General features: G+C 40.9%; 2 protein-coding genes across 3 annotated transcripts; both read right to left on the bottom strand.

The window, feature by feature from the left end:
• Positions 1–903: 903 nt before the first annotated feature.
• LOC120477550 (aerolysin-like protein) lies at positions 904–3,691 on the bottom strand. Its single transcript, XM_039669195.2, has 3 exons — positions 3,531–3,691; positions 3,401–3,429; positions 904–2,113 (listed from the first exon to the last, which is right to left on the bottom strand). The coding sequence occupies exons 2-3, from the start codon at positions 3,401–3,403 to the stop codon at positions 1,175–1,177; spliced, it is 942 nt and encodes a 313-aa protein (XP_039525129.2). The 5' UTR covers positions 3,404–3,429; positions 3,531–3,691; the 3' UTR covers positions 904–1,174.
• Positions 3,692–18,872: 15,181 nt separating this feature from the next.
• On the bottom strand, positions 18,873–22,698 carry LOC120476113 (uncharacterized). 2 transcript variants are annotated; one of them, XM_089127817.1, is made up of 5 exons: positions 22,534–22,698; positions 22,041–22,117; positions 21,685–21,828; positions 21,498–21,590; positions 18,873–19,301 (listed from the first exon to the last, which is right to left on the bottom strand). In XM_089127817.1, the coding sequence occupies exons 3-5, from the start codon at positions 21,775–21,777 to the stop codon at positions 18,999–19,001; spliced, it is 489 nt and encodes a 162-aa protein (XP_088983943.1). In that variant the 5' UTR covers positions 21,778–21,828; positions 22,041–22,117; positions 22,534–22,698; the 3' UTR covers positions 18,873–18,998. The 2 variants fall into 2 exon arrangements, with proteins under 2 accessions (XP_088983943.1, XP_088983944.1); XM_089127818.1 differs by having other exon boundaries at positions 21,739–21,828; positions 22,534–22,683.
• Positions 22,699–23,297: the final 599 nt, after the last annotated feature.

Raw genomic sequence — 23,297 nt, 5'->3', positions numbered from 1 at the left:
AAGTGTATTGACTGCACTGTATTAATTATTAACTGATATTACTGCATCAATAAACTTTGTTATATTTAAAAGACAAGTGTTTTGGTTTGTTTTGCATACACATGTGTCAAAGGATTCAAGCCTTTTTATTGTTTTCTTTTAGAATGTTGATGCTCTAGGACATCGATTTTGCTAAGAGAACAATCGAATATTGAGACTGTTATACTGTCTGGTTATTAGTCCCTGACTCCAGGGTGCTGCCCTGGCGACATTATTCCCAATTAATATTCTATTCATTTTGATTATTGACAATTATCTTTGATGATTGTTGAATTTGAAGGATCAATAAGCTAGTGTTAAGTCTAATCAATGTTCCATTAATTTGAATAATTAATGATTATCTTTGATAATAATTGAATTTTATCATTTATAGATTTTCATTAAAATGCAACAATATTCATCTAACCAAGGTTCAGGTTCAGCTCTCAATATATATATATAATGATTTATTGGAGAAAATAAGGTGTAAATAATTAAATTCATATTAATGTCGTTTTAATGTGCATGACTATTATTTGTGTTTGCGGACAACCTCTTAAGTAATCGAATATCAAAATCTGAAGCTAAACCCAATCTGTAACTAAATATGTTTAAGTTGAATATGAATGTGCATAAATCTCATATCTGGGTTATTATGCTACTTGTAAATAATATAAATGAATGTGGTGGTTGGTTGTGTGAGTGGGGTGCAATCACTGATAATGCCCATCTGGGGGTCACAACAATTACTCTGCATGAGTGACTTGACAATGTTCAGAAAGTCTGTCCAGTGACCCAATTATGTATCATATAAACACCTCAATACATATGCATTTGTCTAGGTATACCATTATAGACCTTTAAGAACGAGGAGAAACAACAAGGTATGATACCAAAAATATCTTTATTTGTAAGAATAATTCAAATAAACACCCACACAGATGGGAAAGACAATGATACAGTTTCAGTTTATGTTAGCAGAAATAAAAGATTCCCATTAATCGCAATATATAGTTATTCAATTCATAAGTCATGGACATTATTAACAGTACAATATATTTGAATCCCTTTGATAAAATATGTATTTTATATGATTATATTTGTTAATTCACTCCATACACATGGGTTGTTTTGCTTTGAACTTATGAATCTGTTCTTACACATTGGCTTCCTCAATTTTAAGCCTTACATTTTCATAAGCCACACCCTTCCAGGTGCCGTTCTCAGTTAACATCTCAACCTCTCCATTGGCCTTGGTCTTCTTGATTGTAGCTGTGAAGGGAATCTCAACATTTTCATCCTTGTTGACCATCAGTTTCGCTGTGATCTTGGTTTTGGGAGGAATTGTGATGGTAGTTTCCTCTGACATGGAGATGGATTTCTCCTTTGAGGAGCTGGTGCCATACTGTCCTGAGTATGAGATGGTGCCTTCGACACTTACAAATATAAAATCAGAAGACACAGTACAGGACACCCCCCATGCGTGGGTCCAAGTCGTGGTGTTGGTGACCGTGTCCGTCCAGTTTAATTTGAAGGTGTGGGATTGATTCACGCTGCTTTCATTAATGTAGCAATCACTTTTCACCACAGATGGCTTGTCGCTCAGGTCTGGGATTTTTCCAAAATCTATATTGACAATTTCAAACCTGGGGCTGATGATATCCCCGATACTCAGTGTAAATTCACAACATTCATCAACACCTTCTTTAACAGCTTCGATGTTCTGTTCACCCCGATCATATCGACTTAAGAACCGTCCATTGTTGGCTCTAAATATGACTTTCCCATTCCTGGTGAAGACACTGAACTCACAGCATTCATCAGGCTTGGCCTTGGCTGCCTCGATATGGTTGACACCACACCTGTCAAATCGACTGAGGTAAACACCCCTCTGGTCTTTGAGCCGGACTTTCGAATCATTGACTTTCTCCACTATGAATTTGCACCAAGGGTCTTTGGTGCTCTTGGCAGCTTCTATGTTATAAATATTTGCGCGCTCAATACAGCTGAGGAACCGGCCATTGTCAGACTGTAGAGCAACACCCTCTTCAGCACCAATATAAGCTTCCAGTGGACCAAAACCAGCAACTAGCGCCTACAGAGACAAAACGACAGACACAGAGCACATTGTTGAACAAAATAAGTCATCCAACTTTCCTTCAGATTGTACACACAGTGGCGGATTTAGCAAATTGGGGGCCCAAGGCGAAGGTAGGTATGGGCCCCCCCTCACAGACTGAATAGTGGATAGGCAGGTAAAGCTAATCTACGGCCCGTAGCAAGCCTACAGTGCTTTGGTCGGTGGCAGCAGGATTAGCACAGCTAGGGCTTGAGCTATTACTACACTGTAAAAATAACAGTGAGATTTACAAAAAGATTTTCTCTGGCTGATTATAAAACACATTCGTTATGGCATGAAAATCCGAGAGAAAATGTGATCAGGTGTTGTTGGCTATTTATATCAATAATTCATCAAGTGCTACATATGTCAAATTGTAGACCAATACCATTGAAGAAAATGTATTGGGAAGAGCAGATCAGTGGGATTGCCCTAATATAATTTATATTTTTTGACATAAATAGTCAAAATGATGTATAAGATCCTAAGTTAAAGCAATACATGAATGACTTTAGTCTAAGTTCATTGACACACTATGGCACCAATATAATTCTCATCATCTCTATGAGAATAATTAATCTGTCAAAATCCTTTCATTAGGATCATTGAGATAAACAATGTTTCACTTATAACTTTCTCTAAAGTAAAGTGACTTATTAATTGTTACCAGTTTCCATGCCTGATTCTCGCACAGCTGCTGCTGCACCTCAGTCTGTTGCTCATCTTTGCTACACTTTGCTTCCATTTAATCAAATCAAAGTGTATATTTCCTACAAGCTAATATCACAAAACAAGTCACACATACATTTTATGTTAATGCTTATTGGTTATCCTTAGCGAAAACAACACCTGATAAACAAGAAAAGACCGCTCCAAACGGGGCTCGAACCACGTTCTCCGGCGTGAGAGGCGAGTGCGTTTACAGTGGTAAGCTGTATGAAGCAGCATGAATCAAACTATGAAATAGGTGGTTACATGGGGTTTCATATTTGTCAGTTAACTATTCAAAATACATTCGAAAGTTTTGACTTTCACATCGGTGATATCTACAAATGTTAGATATATAAATGTCACCCCTATTTGAGTTCAGCAAGGGGTTAATCAACAAGTTGTCAGACTGTTTCAAGCAAATACAATGCAACAATTATGAACATCATTTGAAATCTAATAATAATAATGTTGTTTTTTTTGTAATACTATAAAACTGTTCAGCAAGGAAATGTATATTTGTGAGACATATTTTCAAATCTCGGCATGTCTTACCATTTTCAGTCTTCCCTTTTTGCTGAAACCTGCAGGAGACAAAATGTGTTTACTTACACACACACACACACAATACATTACATTTAATAGACTAAACAATCTCAGAAAGAGGTTAAAAATGAAGATTCACCTTGTTCAAAACGTTATATCTGATGCATAAAATCTTCTCACACTTATTCGTGTCCCCAGTAAATATTAAAGTCTTATCAGTTGCAAATAATATCTTTTTACAATACAGGAATTATCAATTAAAGTAAGATTTACTGCAACCTCAGCAGACACAATGATGCACTGAAGGATGAGCTCAATCTTATATACTCACTGAGCGAACGACTCCTCCTGTGAACAGACCTGTACTTCCAGAAATTCTGGCTGATCTTCTGCTCTCTGTCAAAATTATTGCACAACAGACGACTAAAAAACCTCCCAAACTCGAACGTTTACATTTCCACAAGCAGCAGTGGCGCTAGCTAATTTTGATTGCAGGTGCTGAAGAGATACTAAATCATTGACCGGAAGAGCTGAACTTTGGTAACTAAGTATGTTCAAAACCCAGCATGGTCAATTTATTTTATTAATATCAGTTTGCACATGGTGACAACAGAATTGAAATCTCTACAATGCATCCTCAATAAAACAGCCAACACACTTTCAGGGGTGTTTTCAGCTCATTACAGTACTGTCTGAAGCACAGGTACATCAAAACAGTGTGCCCTTATGGAGGTCTGGGGACAAGCTCCTCCTCAGAAATAGTTGTCTTTGTCTTCTTTTTTAATGCATGTTCAAACACATGAACAATCTTTGAGCGCCTCTGCAGAACTTACATCACTCTCTCTCTCTCTGTGAGAAACAAAAAATGTGCATAAAAAATAGATAAAAACTGATTTAAAGCAAAAAAATAAAAATAAAATAACATACCAAATACATTAACATAAACTCATTGTCTTAAACACATAGAGTTACCCAGAGAAACTGGGTATCGCGGGTGCGAGCACTGCGATTTGCTTTCTGGCAAAGTGCTTCACGCTGGCCTCGCTCGCTTCCGGGAGTCAGCATCCATGCTTAGTTCGTGGGGCTCTCGCATGTATTTGGCTGAGGAGCAAGAGACAGGTTTGTCCCTTTCTCTCGCTCTCTCCCAAAACCCAGCTGGTCCTTCACATGATCTCGAAGCGCGTTCCAGCACCTCTTCGGTTCATGAGGGGGACCGCGATTCTCTTCCCGCCTCCGAGCTTTCCATCGGCGATAAAAAATCAGTGGAGGAATTGCTCGATGAGGTTACTCGTTAGACTCCAGTTGGACTGGCCACGCCAAAAAAACGCCTGGACGACCTGTGTGTGGGTGCTGCGCTCGACGAACAAGCCTTCTCTGAGCTTCGCAGAGCCACAGATCTTTCTCTCCGCGTGACCAAGCAAACAACCCGTGCTATTGTCTGGTCTATGTCTGCCTTGGTCACCGCAGACAGACACCTTTGGCTCAACCTTTCAGACATCAAGGACAAAGTTTTCCTCCTTGATGCCCCGGTTTCACCCACTGGCCTATTCGGAGATGCCATGACCACGTTATCTCCAGGTTCCAGGAGGTGAAAAGAAGCCTTCGGGCAGTGCCTCCCTTGCCGCACTCCTTCGGCCCCCCAGACCCGCCTCGGTCCTGTTAGAAGGGAGGCTCAAAAGAAAAGCGTGGCTAGTCGTGCTCCTCCTCCCAGGTATTGGGGACAGTCTCGTCGCCCTCGGCAGCCCCCGAAGCAAGAACTAAAATATGCTGGCTGATATTTTTTGGTTCAAATAACAACAGTAATCAAATGTACATTATACATAACTTCTTCATAACAATCTGAAACACGAAACGCTGAGGTATCCGTTTTGTGAAATCACTGTTATATGACCACTGTAAACAAAAGAGTGTATTTTTGGCCAGTAACCAGTTATATTAGTCAGCCGATGTATTAGCTGGACTTTATAAAAATAAAATTATAATTCTGGGGAAAAAAATAAAAAATACCTCTGTGCCTAATTACAAGCAAATGGTGGTTTAAAACAATTAAAAGACTGTGAGCAACTAGAACCATGGCACATACTGGCTTCTGTGGACCATTTAAAACATTGTAGGAAGGACTTTCCTAAGACTGAATTTAGGAATTCGAAACTGCAGTAAAACAATAAAAACTCACTAATCTGTAAAAGAGATCAAAGGGACAGAGGGCACCACACAACTGGCCCAACCCGATATCTTCTCCTCCAGGGCTCATTCAGGCATGCAAATCTCACAAACCTCCTGCCTCCAGCTGTGTTATGCAAGGGCAAAATAAATACTTCTGGCGCGAGAGGTAAAATTGTTTCATTCCTGCAGCAGCAGAACAGGCAGAACAAGAAAACAACACCTGTTCTTCTGTTGTGGGAGATGCCCCAGTAAAGATTTGGGTGAAAGGTGTTTATTGTTCTTTTGCTTGTGAATCTAAGGTTTTCCCTTTTCATGTTTGGTATCATTTTAAGTGTCTCAGTGCGATTGGTAAAATGGTCTTAATTTCATTACAGTTATTGGAAATAGGAGAAAGATTGGGAACTTAGGAGATTCCAGTTCTCCTCCAAGGGTGATGTCTTTTCAAGATATCTCCCCTCTCCCCCGAGACCAGGTGTTACCACTTGGGGTATAGGAATGGACCCAAAACAAACACAGGTTAACTGAATGGGATACAATGAGAAAATGAAATAAACACAGTAGCCGCCGTAATTTAATAAAAGTCTCAAAGAAGAAACTGTGATGTGCTGGCTTTTTTGTTGTATTACAAGTATTTATTGTCAGTTATATGTCTTCCTTTCATAATTGTTTTACACTATTTAATTTTTCAGACAAATATATTTTTCTCAAACCAAAGTAAATAAACCATATGCTCCCAGTGTGACAACTTACCCCATATTTTTATTATTTTTTTAAAAAAAAGTGAAGCCAGCACATCACAGTTTCTTCTTTGAGACTTTTATTTAGATCTTCTTTAAATTACGGTGGCTACTGTGTTTATTTCATTTTCTCATTGTATCCCATTCAGTTAACCTGTGTATTTACGCCTGTGAAATTGAATTCATATTTAATAAATAAAATCACACTAGCCCCTGTGTCCTATAACTGTGTTATGTTTATATTTATTGTTACTTTTAAAGTTGCAATCTCTGTCATTTTTCATATTACACACGTTTTGACTGCTTAGCGCTTGAAATCATCATGACATTATTGTGTTCAGCATTGCTGGACTTGTAATGTCTCCGTGATGGCCTGAGGGTGCGAGTCCACCTCTATAATCCCAGCAGACAGACAGTCCATCACTGCAAAACCTTCCCAGAGCCCCGGGACATATTAAAACAGCTTATTTCTCACTCACAATTAACTTCAACGTTCACAAACTGCTCTAAGTAGCTGAATTCAGGTGATGGTCATCAAATTATTTTGCACTTTCATCAAATTAAAAACATAACTCTTAGTAAACCACATAAGGATTTCCAATGGAACAATATTAAACTGAATTGCTCATGTTATGTTGCTCTTTATTAACATAATGCAGGCTCAGATATGTTCCACTTTGGTATCAATTTTGTCTCAAATGTTAACTACTTTGGGCGAAATTACAATAGCCGAAAAAAGGACAATTATTGATGTATCGTAGAAGTTCAGAGATTAAAATGAATATGGATAACATAACCACTGGTGGGTTGAGAAGCTGTTTCGAGTGGATTGCGGAGTGTGCAGTTAAAGAAACAACAAACGTAATACTATCTTTTTGTGATGTGAGACTTTTATTTTGAAATAACGGTGGAGGGTTTGAAGACTGCATGGATTGAACTGCTGCTTCCTAAAAGTAAGCCCATTATCATTTGCGTTTGTTACAGACTAAGCAAACAGATTTTTATGAGCTCTTTGAAATGGTTTGTTGTAAGAGTAGCCTTTATATGCGAACAAATGTATCATTATGGGTGATTTTAACACAAATGTACCACAGCCTCATAGTAGTATCTTGAAAGAACGTCTCAGGTTACGTATGTAACCGTTGTTCCCTGAGAGGGAACGAGAGCTGCGTTGTTAAACGCGATGGGAACGCTCTGTGTGATTGCGTCGTGAAGCGTCTGTACAATCAGTCCAATGAGAGAGTAGGACGTCAGGTGACGTCATCGACCAGGAAACTATAAAGCACCCTTGAGATCAGACCGCAACAGCTTCTGTGAAAGGCCTGAAGCAAGTCGATCAGGGCATGCAGGAAGTATGGCAGGCGAACGCAGCTCTCGTTCCCTCTCGAACCAGGGTTACATACCTAACCTGAGACGTTCCCTTTCAAGGGAACTTCAAGCTGCGTTGTTAAACGCGATGGGAACCCCATACCCACTACGCCATGCTGAGAAATGCCCGTTCTGTGTGAAGTCCTTCCTTGCATACACTAAGAAGCAAGCAACCTAGCCCCAGGAGTGGAGAGGCCAAGGTCATAAAATCTGACACATGCATGCAGAGAGGACATCCTGCCGCATTACAAATATCGAGAAGTGAAACACTCGGAATAAAGGCCGTAGAGGCCGCCACACTTCTTGGGCCCGAACAGCCATACTGTTCAGCCGCTTCATAAGCTAATGATATAGCCTCGACTATCCATTTCTCATAACCTGTTTAGATGCAGGGACTCTTTCTTGAGTGACCCAAAGCAGACAAATAATTGTTCAAAGTTACGTTGTCCACAGGGCAGCTCTGTGAACGTAGGCATCTAATGCCCGAACTGGACATAACAGGTTCAGTCGTTCCTGATCTGGGGTATTAAAAGGTGGAGGATAAAAGGCCTGCAGCACTATAAGGCCCCCAAAAATTAACTGGGACCTAAGGAGTATAACCCGGTCTAGGGTATAGAAATGCTTTCACCATACCCGGTGCAGATTCCAGGCATAAAGGAGCAACCGACAGGGCATGCAAATCTCCTAATCTCCGGTAAATGAAACCACAAGGAGAAATGTTCTCAAAGTGAGGAATTTTTCTGAAACCTCTTCAATGGGCTCAAAGGGAGCCAAAGCCAGACCCTCAAGTACAATGGCCAAATCCCAAGCCGGTGCTCTGAGTGCAGTGCAGGTTTCAACCTCATGTACCACAGAGAAAAACTAGTAATTAGAGGATCTCTCCCGATAGAAGTACCCCCCAGAGGGGTGTGGTAGGCCGATATAGCCGCCACGTAAACCTTTAAGGTAGAAGGAGATAATCCAGCAGAGAAACGGTCTTGCAAGAAATCAAGAACTGTACCAACAGGGCAGTTAACAGGATCTTGGTGATGTTCGCCACACCAGATGGAGAATAATTTCCATTTCAATGCATATAGTTTCTCTCGTGGAAGGAGCTCTGGATTGGAGAATGGTCTCAACGACCTCAGTCGAGAGACGGGATTTTATGAGCCGGGCCCCCTCAGAGGCCAAGCCACAGTATCCAAACTCCAAATGAGGGTGAACTCCCAGGAGCATCGGGAAATGCGTACCGGTGTAGTGTTAACCACACCTAATACATCACATCCAGTCCAAGCAGAGCTGGATGTGTGAGGGAGAACCAAATATAGCAATGGGTTGTACCAACGATGTGAAATGTCGACTGACTTTAGTTCTCCCTAAGAAACTCCACCACCTCGGGGGTGAGTCTCCATTCCCTGGGCCTCAACAGGATATCTGCTCCGATATACGAGACCATCAGCGTTTTATCCGAAAGGACAAACACATAGTGACCTCTAGGGTCTGGCAGGAAGTATTGAGATTTTTGGGAATACCGCCATCACTTTTAGCCAATTATGTGCTAAAAGGTAGATGGTCCTGCCAAGTACCATCCGCCGAGCAACCACTCATGATCACCCCCATCTTGTCAGGGAAGCATCCGTCGATAGCATTATGTGTCAACAAGAAGCCCCAAAAACTGGGCTTGGGTGAGGGACCAAGGCTCTTCGACATGACGAAGCACGAAGGCAAAGCCGCGTGACCTTGATCATGTGAAACGTTTTTCTCCTCGGAGAAAACCCCTTGGTCCTGAGCCATCACTGCATGGGTCTCATGTACAAAAGGCCAAAAGTAACTACGTTGGACACAGCTGCCATGAGAGACACCAGTCTAAAAAATGTTTGACAGTGAGTAACTGGCCTAGATATACCCCCCAACTTGTGAGGGAAGCATCCGTCGATAACATTATGCGTCGACAAGAAGCCCCCAACAATGGGCCTGGGCGAGGAACCAAGGTTCTTCCTCAAGACCGAAGCACGCATAAGCACGTGACCTTGATCATGCGAAAAACGTTTTTCTCCTCAGAGAAAACCCCTTGGTCCTGAGCCATCACTGCATGGGTCTCATGTACAGAAGGCCAAAAGTAATTACATTGGACGCAGCTGCCATGATATATACCCCATTTACTGCTGTAAAAGGCTACACCTAGAAAAGTGGTCCTCAGAGCCACTCTTCTTGGCGTTGAGCAACAACCCCCAACATCTTAAAATGAGACAGAACGACATCTCAATGCCGAACTGCCACATGCTCAGATTGAGCTAGGATCAATCAATCATTGATAGTATAATACACAAATGCCCTGGAGTCCAGAGGAGCCAGAGCTGCATCCACGCATATTGAAAACAAAAGTGTGGGGTGTGAACCTTGGCTGAATAGGACAACCCGATATTGGTATGCTTCGCCCCCGAAAGCAAAACCTCAGGAACCTCCTGTGATGAGGATGGAAAGATAAGTAAGCGTCCCTTAAGTTTATTGAGAGAAACCAGTCCTCGGACTGAATCTGTGACACAATCATATTTAAGCATATTGAACTTAAGATTCTGAATCCTGCTGTTTAATTGACACAGGTCCAGAGTAGGACGCAACACCTCATCCTCTTTCAGAAACAATGAAGTAATGGCTGTCTGCTGGGAGGAGGAATCCCTTCTACAGCTCCTTTTACAGAAGTGTCAATACTTCCTGCTCCATAACCAAAGCCTGCTCGGGTCCACCACTACGAGGAGGACGCCTAGAAATCTGGGCGGACAAGAACCGAACTGAATTCTGAAACCCTTTTCTATAGTGTGCAGGACCCACTGAGAAATGTGTGGCAGTAGTTTTCACGCTGCCAGAAATTCTACTAGGGGAACCAGTCTCTCAAGACAGGCCTCTGGATTTGCTTAAACAATCATTTCGGTGCCCTGAAGCGGCGAACCGACAGGGAACAACCGAACTGACCGCTCTACGACCCTCCTCGGAGGATCGTATGGGTACGCTGACACCTCGGTGTCCTGAACGGCGAACCGGCAGGAAACAACCGAACTGGCAGCGCTGCGACCCTCCTCAGAGAGTCGCACCCCAGAGGTTGCCGAGGAGAAACGATTTCTCAAAATTGTCCCTGCCCCGGAGGAGCCCTCAGAAGCCTGATAGCCTCATTTTCTTGTCTAGGCTTTATTAGAGATGATGACAGTCCTCAGATCTGCCTATCTCTTAACTAGCTTAGTTCCTACGACCCTCCTCGGAGGACCGTTGGATAAAGCAGGCACCTCGGCGCCCTGAAACGGCGAACCGCCAGGGAAACCAAATTGACTGCTCTTTTTTTAAGGCTCGTTTGGGGACACTGAGACCTTGGTGCCCTGAAACGGCGAACCGGCAGTGAAACCGAACCGTCAGTGCTGCGACCCTCCTCAGAGAGTCGCATCCCAAAGGGCACTGAGGAGAAACGATTTCTCAAAACAGTCCCTACCCCAGAGGGGACCACCCTTAGAAGCCTGACCGCCTCAGCGTCAGGGATTCTCCTTTGTCCAAGCTTTTTTAGAGATAAAACAGTCCTCAGATCTTGCATATCTCTAACTGGCTATAGACTGTTCTGTTTGCACCTTGTGCTGCGAGGAGCTTAATAGGCCGAGACTGCTCTCGTCCAGCAGTCTCAGGAACATTGGTGAGGAAGAAACCTCTGGAACACCGCTGAATGGATTATTTCATAGTTTTCTTGAAAGCGGAGCGTCCAGAAGAACAGACATATTTTTTTTTTTCCCATTATCTTTATATCGGAAAAACATATATGCATATAATTCTGTGGCCACCAGCGGGAACAACCGAACTGGCAGCGCTGCGACCCTCCTCAGAGAGTCGCTCCTCACACACATTCCATACCCACCAGGGCTGCCTAATAAAAATGTATTCATTATTTATGATGGCTGGTGGGTAACGTCGGGGTTAAAAACGATGACATGGACTCGGGAGAGAGAAAGCTTGCAAGCGTCTCTTAACCCGAGGCACTGAAATACCCAAACATTGCTATAATATGGGGATTAAACACATAAAATATAAACCCCGACGAGGAGGCTGAGAAACAGAGTTTTCTAGTTTTTAATTTAAGGTAAATTTAATCTAAAAACTCTTATTTATTTTTCAATCTCATAATGTTCAGCTAGCCAGTAAAATTTTAACTGGCAAAAGCATATAAATAAAACCTCCTTTTTAAAGCTCCTCTTTATTCAGCAGATATGAGCGGACTTATTTATTCATTCATTTAAAAGTCAAACATATGCCTTTCTCTTAACATTTTTATTTGTTTGTACTGTTTCTTTTTAAAACAAAACACTAACGATACCAATTCCTCGGAACTGGAAATCGCAGTCCAGATCTGGCATACGATAGAGCTGAGCTCGTCCCAACCCGCGCTGTCAGATCCGTTTGCGAACCCCGAAATGCGAGTCGTCTCCGTGCCTCGGCAACAGAGAGACCCGCGCGGGGACCGCGAACCGAACCGTCCTCCTCGGAGAACGCCCGGCGGGAGCGGAGCGTCCTCGCGGACAGCTTCTCGCAATGCCCACAGTCAGCTCCCTCGAGAACTGACCGCTGGCATGCTCCACTCCCAAACAAATAGCTGATGTGTGTCCCCACCTGTGATGTAACGAGGGCAGGGAACCACACACCGTCTATAATCTTGCTTGCCATAAATATAGATAGTGATATATATTTCTTTTCTTGGCTTTGACAAACAACAATAAATAGACAAGGACAGAGTACAGAGATCGCATACTAAAGACTACAGAAGCTGTCGCGGTCTGATCTCAAGGGTGCTTTATAGTTTCCTGGTCGATGACGTCACCTGACGTCCTACTCTCTCATTGGACTGATTGTACAGACGCTTCACGACGCAATCACGCAGAGCGTTCCCATCGCGTTTAACAACGCAGCTCGAAGTTCCCTTGAAACGGAACCTCTTTCAACTCACTGCAAGGTGTCAGAATTAAGAATAGAAGTGTAATTTGGATGACTTTTGACATTCTGGATCTTATTAGACAACGTGATAAATGGTTCAGAAAGTTTAAGAGGTCAATTTTGTCTTGTGATTATGATAAATACATATATTGTCGGAATCAGGCTAGTTACAAGGTGCAGAAAACTGTCTGAATTTTATGCTGATGCTATTACAGCGATCAGCCTAAAAAAGCTATGGAAAGTTCTGACTGATATGGGCGGTAAAGGAAAATCAAAATAAAAGTCTGGTAATAATGTATTAGTCATTGAGGATAAGATGATCGTTGACAAATAGCAGTTGCTGCCAGTCTGGGGTGCGTTTCCCGAAAGCATCGTTAGCCAACTATGGTCGCAAGTTCCGTCGTTATCAGCATAGTTCAAAGAGTCGGTGTTTCCCGAAACCATCGTTCCAACGAACATTTGCAAACAGCATCGCAGAGTTATGTGGTTTGAACGACAGCTCTCGACCTGTGGTTAGAGGCATCGTCTCTATATCGCATCCCATTTGGAGGTAATAAATCCTTATCTTGAGCGAAATAAGCAAGCTGACATTCAGTACAACCGAGTCTTTTATTCAGCATACATACAAATGTCATTTACGTCTTTGTCAAAAGATTTGAAGTAACGTGTTTGATGAGTGCGCATGTGCGAACGTGCTCTACTATGTAAGAACGAGCCAAATATTGAGTCTGCTAATAAAGCAAAACAACTGAGAACAATTAGAAATAGTCCTCAGATGACATGTCTCTAATTTATATAAAACAAATCTAGCGTTAATTGGATCTAATACAGTCATTAAAAGTAGTTATTACTCCACCACGTGCGAAACCAACGTGTTTGAACGATATTTTGCGACAGTTTGTTTCGGGAAACAGTCGTGACTAGCTAGTTGATTTTTCCAACGATGCATCGTACTATGGTAGTGAAACAGTGAACTACGTCGTTGTACGGGAAACGCACCCCTGGTTGATAAGTTGCGTGCGTCAGGTAGATATGGCCCACCGTTTGTGAACTCCTTTTATAAAAACAAACGTGTCACTCCTGATGCTTTTGAGATTGGCCCTGTCTCAGAGGAGAGGGTGAGAGTGTGTCTATCTGCATTGCCAATTAACAAAGCCACTGGACAGGACTTTATTCTGGCCAGATTTCTGAGCGATAGTGCCAACGTAATTTCTAGGGTACTCACCCACATAATACATTTGTCAGGGTATCTTTTCAAGCGACATGAAAAGGGCCTGGGTAGTTCCCCTTTTTAAGAAAAATAGCAGATCAGATAATTATAGATCAGTAATTATAGGCCTGAATCAATTCTGACTGCCAGGTGGAAGGTGGAAGAGTACCTTGTCAGACAAAATCTACTCTATGTACTTTTCTACTGAAACCTGTCTTATTCATTTATTTGATTATATTTGACAAAGCTTTGATGAAGGACAGTGTGTGGACATGATTCTTCTTAATTTTGCCTTTGATACTGTAAACCATGCAATACTACTATCAAAGTTACAAATTAGTGGCTCCAGAAACACTGCTGTGAAATTGTTCACCTCTTGGAAGAACTCAAGTTTGTGATGTTGAGGGGCCCATATCAGATCCTCAGGATAGTACGTGTGGGGTGCCCCAAGGTTCAATCTGTGGCCCCCTTTTATTTTTAGTTTATACCAACGACATGCCAGCTGCGGTGAAATGTAAGCTGCTTTTATATGCTGATGCATTACTGATCTCTGGGGTGAAATCACTGAGATTGAGAAGACTCTAGGTAATTAATTAAATAGACAACAGGCTTTCAATACATCTGGGAAAAACTGAGTCCATTTTATTTGGAACAAAACGGAAGTAAATGTACTTAAGGTCACATGTAATGGCACTGAAAAAGTGTCTCAGAAAAGTGGGGTTAACATTAGAGTAGTCATTAACCTGTAAATCTATTGCTGACAAAATATTATCCAAGTCTGCTGGTAAACTGAAATTCCTATATCGCAGAACAAGGAATTTGGATTTTTTTTATCAAGAAATTACTGGTTGTATCACTGATTCAATGTCATTTCAATTATGCATGTTTTGCTTGGCACTGTGGATTATCAGTTCAACTTAAAAAAGGTTGGACTGCTGCCAGTACATGTTAGAGTGGAGCACTTCAAGTTGAATCATATGTATAAAGTCATAAATGGCTCTGCTCCCAAATATTTACACTCCCATATAAAAATGGGTCATAAACAGCATAATCACAATACTAGGGCCAGTGTCCTAGTCTTCTTGTAAAGTGCCCAGAGTCAACAATGCAGCTAGAAGTTCTTTTTTCTATTCAAGTATAACAGTCTGGAATGATCTGCCGCTTTCCCTCAAAATTGTAAATACCAGAGGGGATTTGAGACATCAGGTTAAGGCATTTTTATGGAATAGAGAAGCAGATCTTTTTTTGTAATTAGAGTTGACTGATTATTTTATGAGATTTATGATTCTTTGATTTTAGAATGCTTTTGAACAAAAAAATAAATAAAAGTTTTTGTCTTTGTCATGCAATAGGTCTTTGTTATGTGTTAAATGTTCTAACACCAAGGGCCATGTTGGAAATAAGTGATCACACTTTAACATGCTATCCTTTGGAATGTGTTGTCTGTCCCTTTCGATTCGGTTCATTTTGACATTGCATTTGATAATGCTTATGGGCAAATCCCTTCCTTGAATCACGCCATTAACACTGGCCAATGGCGTTCAAACATGCAAAATATTAGGGGGCTTCCCCCACCATATAAGGCAGCGCTTGAACGTAATTCATTCAGAATATTTTCCTTCAGCCAACCTTCTGCATGATATCTATTCACAAGCAAGACTTACTCATCATGATCTACACGCTGCAGTGGACAACGCCTTCTAATCCCCTGCTGTTTTCCGGTGACCCTTCGGATAAGAAAGACCTCCCACAATTTCCTCTCCTGCACAGAGCCAATTGGACCTTCTGATGGCCATGAGACGTGTGTATTCTGCCTGGGTCACGCCCCCACTGTGGAGATATGTGCCTCCAGACTCTCAGGCTCCATGTGGCCATCTCCATGTTTCGAGACGAGGAGAAAGGTGCCCCGGCTCAATGCCCACGTGTCTCACAACCCCCGCTGCAGGCTTCCTTCCAGAAAAGCAATCAAAGGCTATCAGCCAAATCCTGACAAAGCACCCCCTCCTACGCACTCCTGCTCCTCTTTAGCACATCATATGGCGAGACCACACATATCTTCTGCTGCTGGCGAGAGCATGAACTGGCTGTGAGATTAAAACAGCAGTGGCCGAGTCATTGTCATGGCTTGAAGGGTCAGAGGCCCCGTCATGACAGGATCGTGGCACATAAACTGCATAGAGCTCCGTGACACCCTCCACTGTCACGTTCTCATCAGGACAGATAACACAACAGTGGTAGTCTTTATAAATCACCAAGGTGGTGTGAGCTTGTGGCTAGCGAAAGACCCTCTTCTTTCGGCAGATCGGCACCAAACCATTGGGGCAGTACATGTTCCTGGACATCTCAATTGTGGTGCAGACTTGGTATCGAGGAGTGGGGTGATCCACGGAGAGTGTAGATTACACCCTTTGACTGTCAATATGATTTGGAGTGTATTCGGTAGGGTTGAGGAGGATCTCTTCACTTACACAGAGAACACTCACTGCTCGCTGTTTTATTCACTGACACAATATCCCCTGTGGGTTGAGGCACTCGCACACATCTATTCGAAAGTGCAAGTATGGCTTTCTAGTTAAACTTCTGCCTTGCTTTGCAAAATCTGTGAGAAGAGTGAATTGGTCCTGTTAGTGGTACCGAAATGGCCCAACCAGCCGTGGTTATTGTGGGAATGGCACATATAGGCAAATTGAATTGCATATATGTGCATTTACAGGCCATACAGGTCTCCTGTATTGCTTCTTTATATCCACATATAAGCCCTATATGTGCATACAAGAGTCTCCTATAGCTCATGGCAGGTCATTTTGTAGCTCATATCTCACTTTGGCAACTGTCATACATGCCTAGCTCATATTTTCTATTATCAAGGCAATAACTAAGACTACAAAAATATAAATTATGCATAAACTTATGTGTGCGAACAGGTGAAATTGGTAGTTGAACATGTAGTTGGTATCACAACTATGGCAATTTAGTGAGAGGAGATGGAAAGCTATGATGTATGATTAGCCTACAAGGTCAATTCTTTCTTGTATGAATTGCAGATTATGATGAGGAGGTGGAGAAACTCCTGTAAAACCTCATTCATAAATCCCTAGAATACGGAGGGGGAGTTGGACAGCCTGTACGGCATAACCTTGGTGGCCTGATGGTGTAATGAAAGGAGTCTTCCATTCTTCATCCCTCTGTATCCGGATGAAGTTGTAGATGCTACACAGGTCCAACTTGGTACACAAGCATGGGGCCCCCAGCTATTCAGGAGTGGTAAGGGTCCAGGGGAAGCGGATAGCAGTAATTGACAATCTGAGGTTTGAGGGCACAGTTGTCCATACAGGGCCGCAAGACTCTGTCCTTTTTGACCACGAAGAAGCTAGAAGTGGCAAGGGAGAGAGAGGGACAGATGAAGTCCTGACGGATAGCTTCCCCAAAGTACTCCCCGATGGCCTGCTGCTCTGGGAACAATAGAGGATAGATTTTACCCTTAGTTAAGTTGGCCCCAGGAAGCAATTCGATGGCACAGTCCCATAACTGATGAGGTGGTTTGAGGAAGTTTGGTTGCAGCTTGCTTACTGAACACAGCCTAGATTTCCCTATATTCTATGGGAATCTCTGGTTGGGATTCTCGTGTGGGACTCTCGATGGTCATGGAGAAAACTGCTTTGGCAGTTGCAGTTGGTTGAGAAAGTTGGAGGCAGTTCTTGAAGCGATGTGGACTCCAAGTTAAGATCTCGCCTGTCGACCAGTTGATTTGAGGTGAGTGGATCAGCATCCATGGATGATGAATGTCAGCTGTTGAGCCCTACATCACTAGAAATGAAATCTGTTCTTGATGTAATATGTCAACTTTTAGAGTGAGAGTGGGTGTGTATTGGGTTATCACTCTTCGTCCCAGAGGCTTTCCCTGGATTGTGTGGATATTCAAATCCTTTTGGCAGGGGATTTCCTTGATGTGGAGACATTGGAAGAGTTCTCTCTGGATGAAATTTGCTTTCTGAGCCTGAGTCAATGAGGCCCTGCGCTGTAGTCTAACATCAAGTGGTATTCACTTATACTGTAGTTTTTGAAGGAGAGTAAATTATTGGTGGTAGTTGAATGGTACTCACCGCGGGACAAGCAGGACAAATGGGAGAATTTGAGATTAGATGACCTTCAGCTCCACAGTATAAAAAGAGATTGTTATTGATGCGTCATTGGCGTTCAGATTGGAACAGATGGTAAGAATCAATTTGCATAGGTTCCAGTGCTGGAGGCAATGATGAGTGATTGGAATAAATCACTTTTGAGCTTGGATTAAATTTTATAGCCCCATGGCATCACCATAGATGGCCAGTTACAGCTGAAGAGAGGGATTGAGACCTTGACAGAATGCTGTACTGAGAGCAGCTTCATTCCACCCATTGGCCATAGTGGGCCTACAAAAATGGAGAGTGAATCCTGCCACAGAACAAGTTCCCTCCTCTCAAACTTGCTCTGCTGGTTTTTCCAGCAGCGCCCCCCCCCAAGCTTTACTAGCAGGATGATTCGCCCTACTATGAGTTTGTTTACCACCAAAACAACTTTGAAGCTGTTATATTAAAGGGATAATTCACTTTGAAATTAATTTTTGATATGTTTTAGCTTACCTCAAGATGTAGGTGTCTTTGTTTCCACAGTATTTTCAATTTTGAAAATTTTCGGTCAAACCGTTCTTATCTGTCAGTCACACTGAAAAAAGTGTCTCATTAGATCAAAGTAAAAAAATTGCGTCAACTGGTTACATCTAATTGATTTACTTTCTATCAACTTAAAATTTTTACTTTGAAGAGAATTAACCATCCATTACTTAGCTAAAGTAAAAATTAATCTTTGAATCAAATAAAGTTTTTAAGTTGAATGAAATATCAAATTATACTTTGTCTTAATGTTTTCTTAAGTTGTATTGACTTAATTATTGTACTTTACATATCTAACCAAATATCCAAAAAAATACAATTTAAAATATTAATGTATTATAAAGAAATTTATTTACTTTCAGAATGTGTAATTTTATCATTTAAGAAAAATGACTTCAAGCATCAAACTTTTGACAATTTATTTTGTCATAACTTTTTCTTTTACGTGTACAGTATCCTCATACACAATGTCTAACAATGTAAACATCAAACTTCAGCAGAAAATTGTAGCTGGGTCAAAGGAAACAAATTTACCCCTGCAGCTTTGAAGAGAGGTTCTGCACCCTTCGGCTCATCTGCTTACTCTCTATGTCCATGATTATTATCTGAAAGGCCTCAAAAGTATATTTGAGTCCTTCAGGATATTTTAGGTTCAGTGCATAAACGAGTCCAAACATCATGGCACAGGCACAGGCAACAGTGGGCAACTCCTTCAGTACTTCAATGGCAATGGAAATGTCCAGCACACGACTAAGAGCATCACTTTCACGGATCACAAAAAATGCCATAGTGGTCTTTTCAAATTCTCTCTCCGCTTCCTCCCTCTGGTCATCCTAAAAACATACAAAAACAGAGAGCAATTGAGGGACTGTGGAAGAAGAAAAAACCCCCCAGCCCCAAAATTTAGTTAGCTGTACTACTAAGGTCAATGTAGAGCCCAAACATCTGTTGTTAACTTTAATTAAAATATCTTCAATAAAATTTGTAGAGTTTATTACAAGAGTAGAGTAAGTGATGACAATTTTCATTTTTGGGTGACGATGTACTTTTACACTCTCTTTAGCTTTGAAAATGCTTTTAAACACTTTCAAAGGCTCCCAGTTGCTGACCATTGTAGACAATCACAGACATATTTGTTGAGTGCAGTACCACAATGGCCAATCAGAGGCATTTATCAATCCACTCAACAGTGTTCAAAATGCATTTTGGGGTGAACCAACCCCTATTAAAGGAGTAATTCAAGGGATGGGCAACGATTTATCGCGATTAATCGTTAGCAAAATAAAAGTTTGTGTTTACATAATATATGTGTGTGTAGTGTGTATAATTAATTTGTATATATAAATACCCACACATGCATGTATATATTTAAGAAAAATGTGTTATTAACATGTCAAATATTTATATTTATATATAATATTAATTATGTATAAATATATATAAAGTATATACATGCAAATATTTCTTAAATATATACATGCATGTGTGTGTGTGTGTGTGTGTGTATTTATATATACAAATTAATTATACACACTACATACACATATATTATGTAAACACAAACTTTTATTTTGCTAACAATTAATCGCGATTAATCATTGCCCATCCCTAAGTAATTCAAAATAAAAATTCTGTCATCGTTTAAATTTCTCTTGTCATTTCAAACCAGTATGAATTACTGTACTCTGCAGAATTTTGAACAGCGTTGGTGACAGAACAGCACAGCCCCCATTCACTGTTATTGTATGGACACAAAACCAATGCAAGTGAATGGGGGGCTCTTAAAGGATTAGTCCACTTAAAAAAAACCTTTTGCTGATAATTTACTCACCCCCATGTCATCCAAGATGTCCATGTCTTTCTTTCTTCAGTCGAAAAGAAATTAAGGTTTTTGATGAAAACATTACAGGATTTTCTCCATATAATGGACTTCATTGGGAACCAAACGGTTCAAGGTCCAAATGACAGTTTCAGTGCAAACTACAAACTGTTCAAAGGGCTTTAAATGATTCCAGACGATGCGATCAAGCGAAACGATCGCTCTTTTAATAAATAAATAACAAAGTTTAAGTTTCAGTGCAAACTGTTCAAAGGGCTTTAAACGACACCAGATGATGAATAAGGGTCTTATCTAGCAAAACAATCGGGCATTTAAAAAATAATAAGTTTTATAAGCACAAATGCTCGCCTTGCTCTGTTCTGTGATGCACGTTCGTTTCAACATAATTGTGTATTACGTGACGTCACGAACGCGTATCACAGAACAGAAAATTGAAACTCATTTGGACCTTGAACCATTTGGGGTTTATTGAAGTCCATTATATGGAGAAAAATCCTGGAATGTTTTCATCAAAAACCTTAATTTCTTTTCGACTGAAGAAAGAAAGACACGGACATCTTGGATGACATGGGGGTGAGGAAATTATCAGCAAAACTTTTTTTTAAAGTGAACTACTCCTTCTTCAAAATACATTCTTTTGTATTCTGTGGTAGAAAGTCACACAGGCCGATGTGTAAATGATAACAATTACTTTTGAGCGATATGTCACTACCAATCTTACTAAATTAAATTAAACTAAATTAAATTGCGCGAGAACTGAAATGAAGTAGTTGAAGGAGATCGCAATTCTCGCGCATGCGTCGTGGAAATCTAAGGAAGTCTCGTTTCAGGCCAACAAGGAAGAAAAGAAATAGTCGAATAAAGTCGTTATTTTTGTTTGTTTTTTCGCACACAAAGTATTCTCGTCGCTTGATAAACTTATAGTTGAGCCACCGTAGTCACCTGGGATATTTAAACATTTTCTTCTTTGACTTTCTGGGCCGTCAAGAGCCAGTCCCTTAGGAAGCCAATGTGGTAGTGAGACAGCTCTCAAATTTGATCAAAAATATGTTCATTTGTGTTGCGAAGGTCTTACGGGGTTGGTACAGCATGGGGGTGAGTAATTAATGACTTAATTTTCATTTTTGGGTGAACGAACCCTTTAAGGCAAACATGGTTGGACAAAATTTCAGCAATTTGTCTACATTACCTGGTATTCTTTGATCAGACAGCTTGCATCTTCACCAAGGTACATGATCAGGCACTTCAGCAGGCACTCTCTTCTGACGTCTATGTCCGGACTCTACAAAATGTATTGTTTTTATTAGACCAAAACACTACTAAATTGATTGCCACAAGCAATTTTGTTCTCATGCAACCAATATCTGATCCATAACTTTTATAGTATCCTTAGTTTTTTCACGAAGGAGTCCACCTTCGCTCCTGATCACCTGGAGAAGCTGAGAGCTCTGTCTGTCCAAAGAGGCCATAAATCTTGATTGCAAAGGTAAGGTCGTGATAAGAAAAAATTCGGCATTAATCTACAAGAAAGAGAAACAGAAAAAAGTGATTTTACTTTCAGAATTAGTTGTAAAAATACATAGACACACAAAGCATTAAACAACAAAAGTTATAATTAGGGCATCCAAGACATTTTCAAAAATACTACATACCAAAATTCAATTATAAAAACTATGGTAAATTCAGGATTAGTCACATTTAAAAAAATTTCATTACAAATAAATGCTTTTACCTCCTCTTGTTGAAACAGAGCTGGCCATCCAATGCACTAATGGTTCTGATGTGATATTTCTGTGAAACTATTCGCTGCTGAAATAGAACAAAACCTGTCAATCACTGTATGATTAACTTAATGAATCTATGATGTAGGCTAATTACATCGCACGTACATCTCTGGTTTGCGTGCAGATTTCAGTGAGAGAGCGCGCGCGTGCGCGCGCGCGCTCTGAACTAATCTTACGCGATGACTAATCTGAACAACTTTTGATTATTAGAAATTGTATTCATAAACTCAAAAGAATCGCGTGTGTTTGTTCTAATGCGCAACGCGATTATCGTATAAGAGATGCCTTTTGAGAAGACTCAACCCACCAAAATGATAGAGGGAGTAACATTACTTTGTTACACACCACAGCTGAAACCCACACGCGAATGGCGGGTGTTAATGTCAAGCCCTGATATATTATGTTTATAACACGCCCAAACATATGTTTACAATTACTTACCAATTTTCTTGCTTCCCGTTTTCCCACGCTGAGTTCTTCCATGCGGTTTAACAAGATGGCGGAAAGCTGAACGTCTCACGCACGACCACGGCACGGATGACGTCAGAAGTCACGTGACAACGGAAACCAATATTTTTACTTTAATTTAAAGAAATCCATTTACTTTACACTAACAATACTTACTTTTAATTTAAATCAACGAAACATTTTACATTAAACTGATGGCTAGATAGAAAATTAATTGTTTTGTGTTGCATCAAGTATAAAAATTTCTTTAGAGTAATGACATGCCTTGTTCACTTTTTTCAGTGCATATAAATGGAGGTTTAGGGGGTCCTCCCTCGGTTCGATATTCGATATATCTAAATATACTAAACATATTTAGATATATCGTAATCGTCTTCCATTGCGATTCCCTGTATATCTAAATATGTTTAGATCTTCACAGTGAAAGGTAAAACTTCCGAAATCTCTGTGTAAACAATGAGTGACGTACACGCGCAAGCAATCACTTGACCGAAGCGCCGGAGACTGAAGCACCCGTGCCAGATCAGTTGGACATGGCTGTGGTTACAAGAGGTAAAAACGATATAAATACTATCAGTTTTCTCACACAAACCGCTCGTTTCGTGTCTTAGGCCATCAATGTGTACTTACATTTACGAGTCATGAAGTCATGTTTAATCTGGACTTCTCTGTGCATGCTCTTTGAGGTGGTGACCATAGACCTGCATTATATGACTGACAGACAAGAACGGTTTGAC

The sequence above is a fragment of the Pimephales promelas genome, chromosome 25 (assembly GCF_988280905.1).
Source record: "Pimephales promelas chromosome 25, fPimPro1.hap1.1, whole genome shotgun sequence".
NCBI lineage: Eukaryota > Metazoa > Chordata > Actinopteri > Cypriniformes > Leuciscidae > Pimephales > Pimephales promelas.
This window is presented reverse-complemented; position numbering and strand designations above follow the sequence as displayed.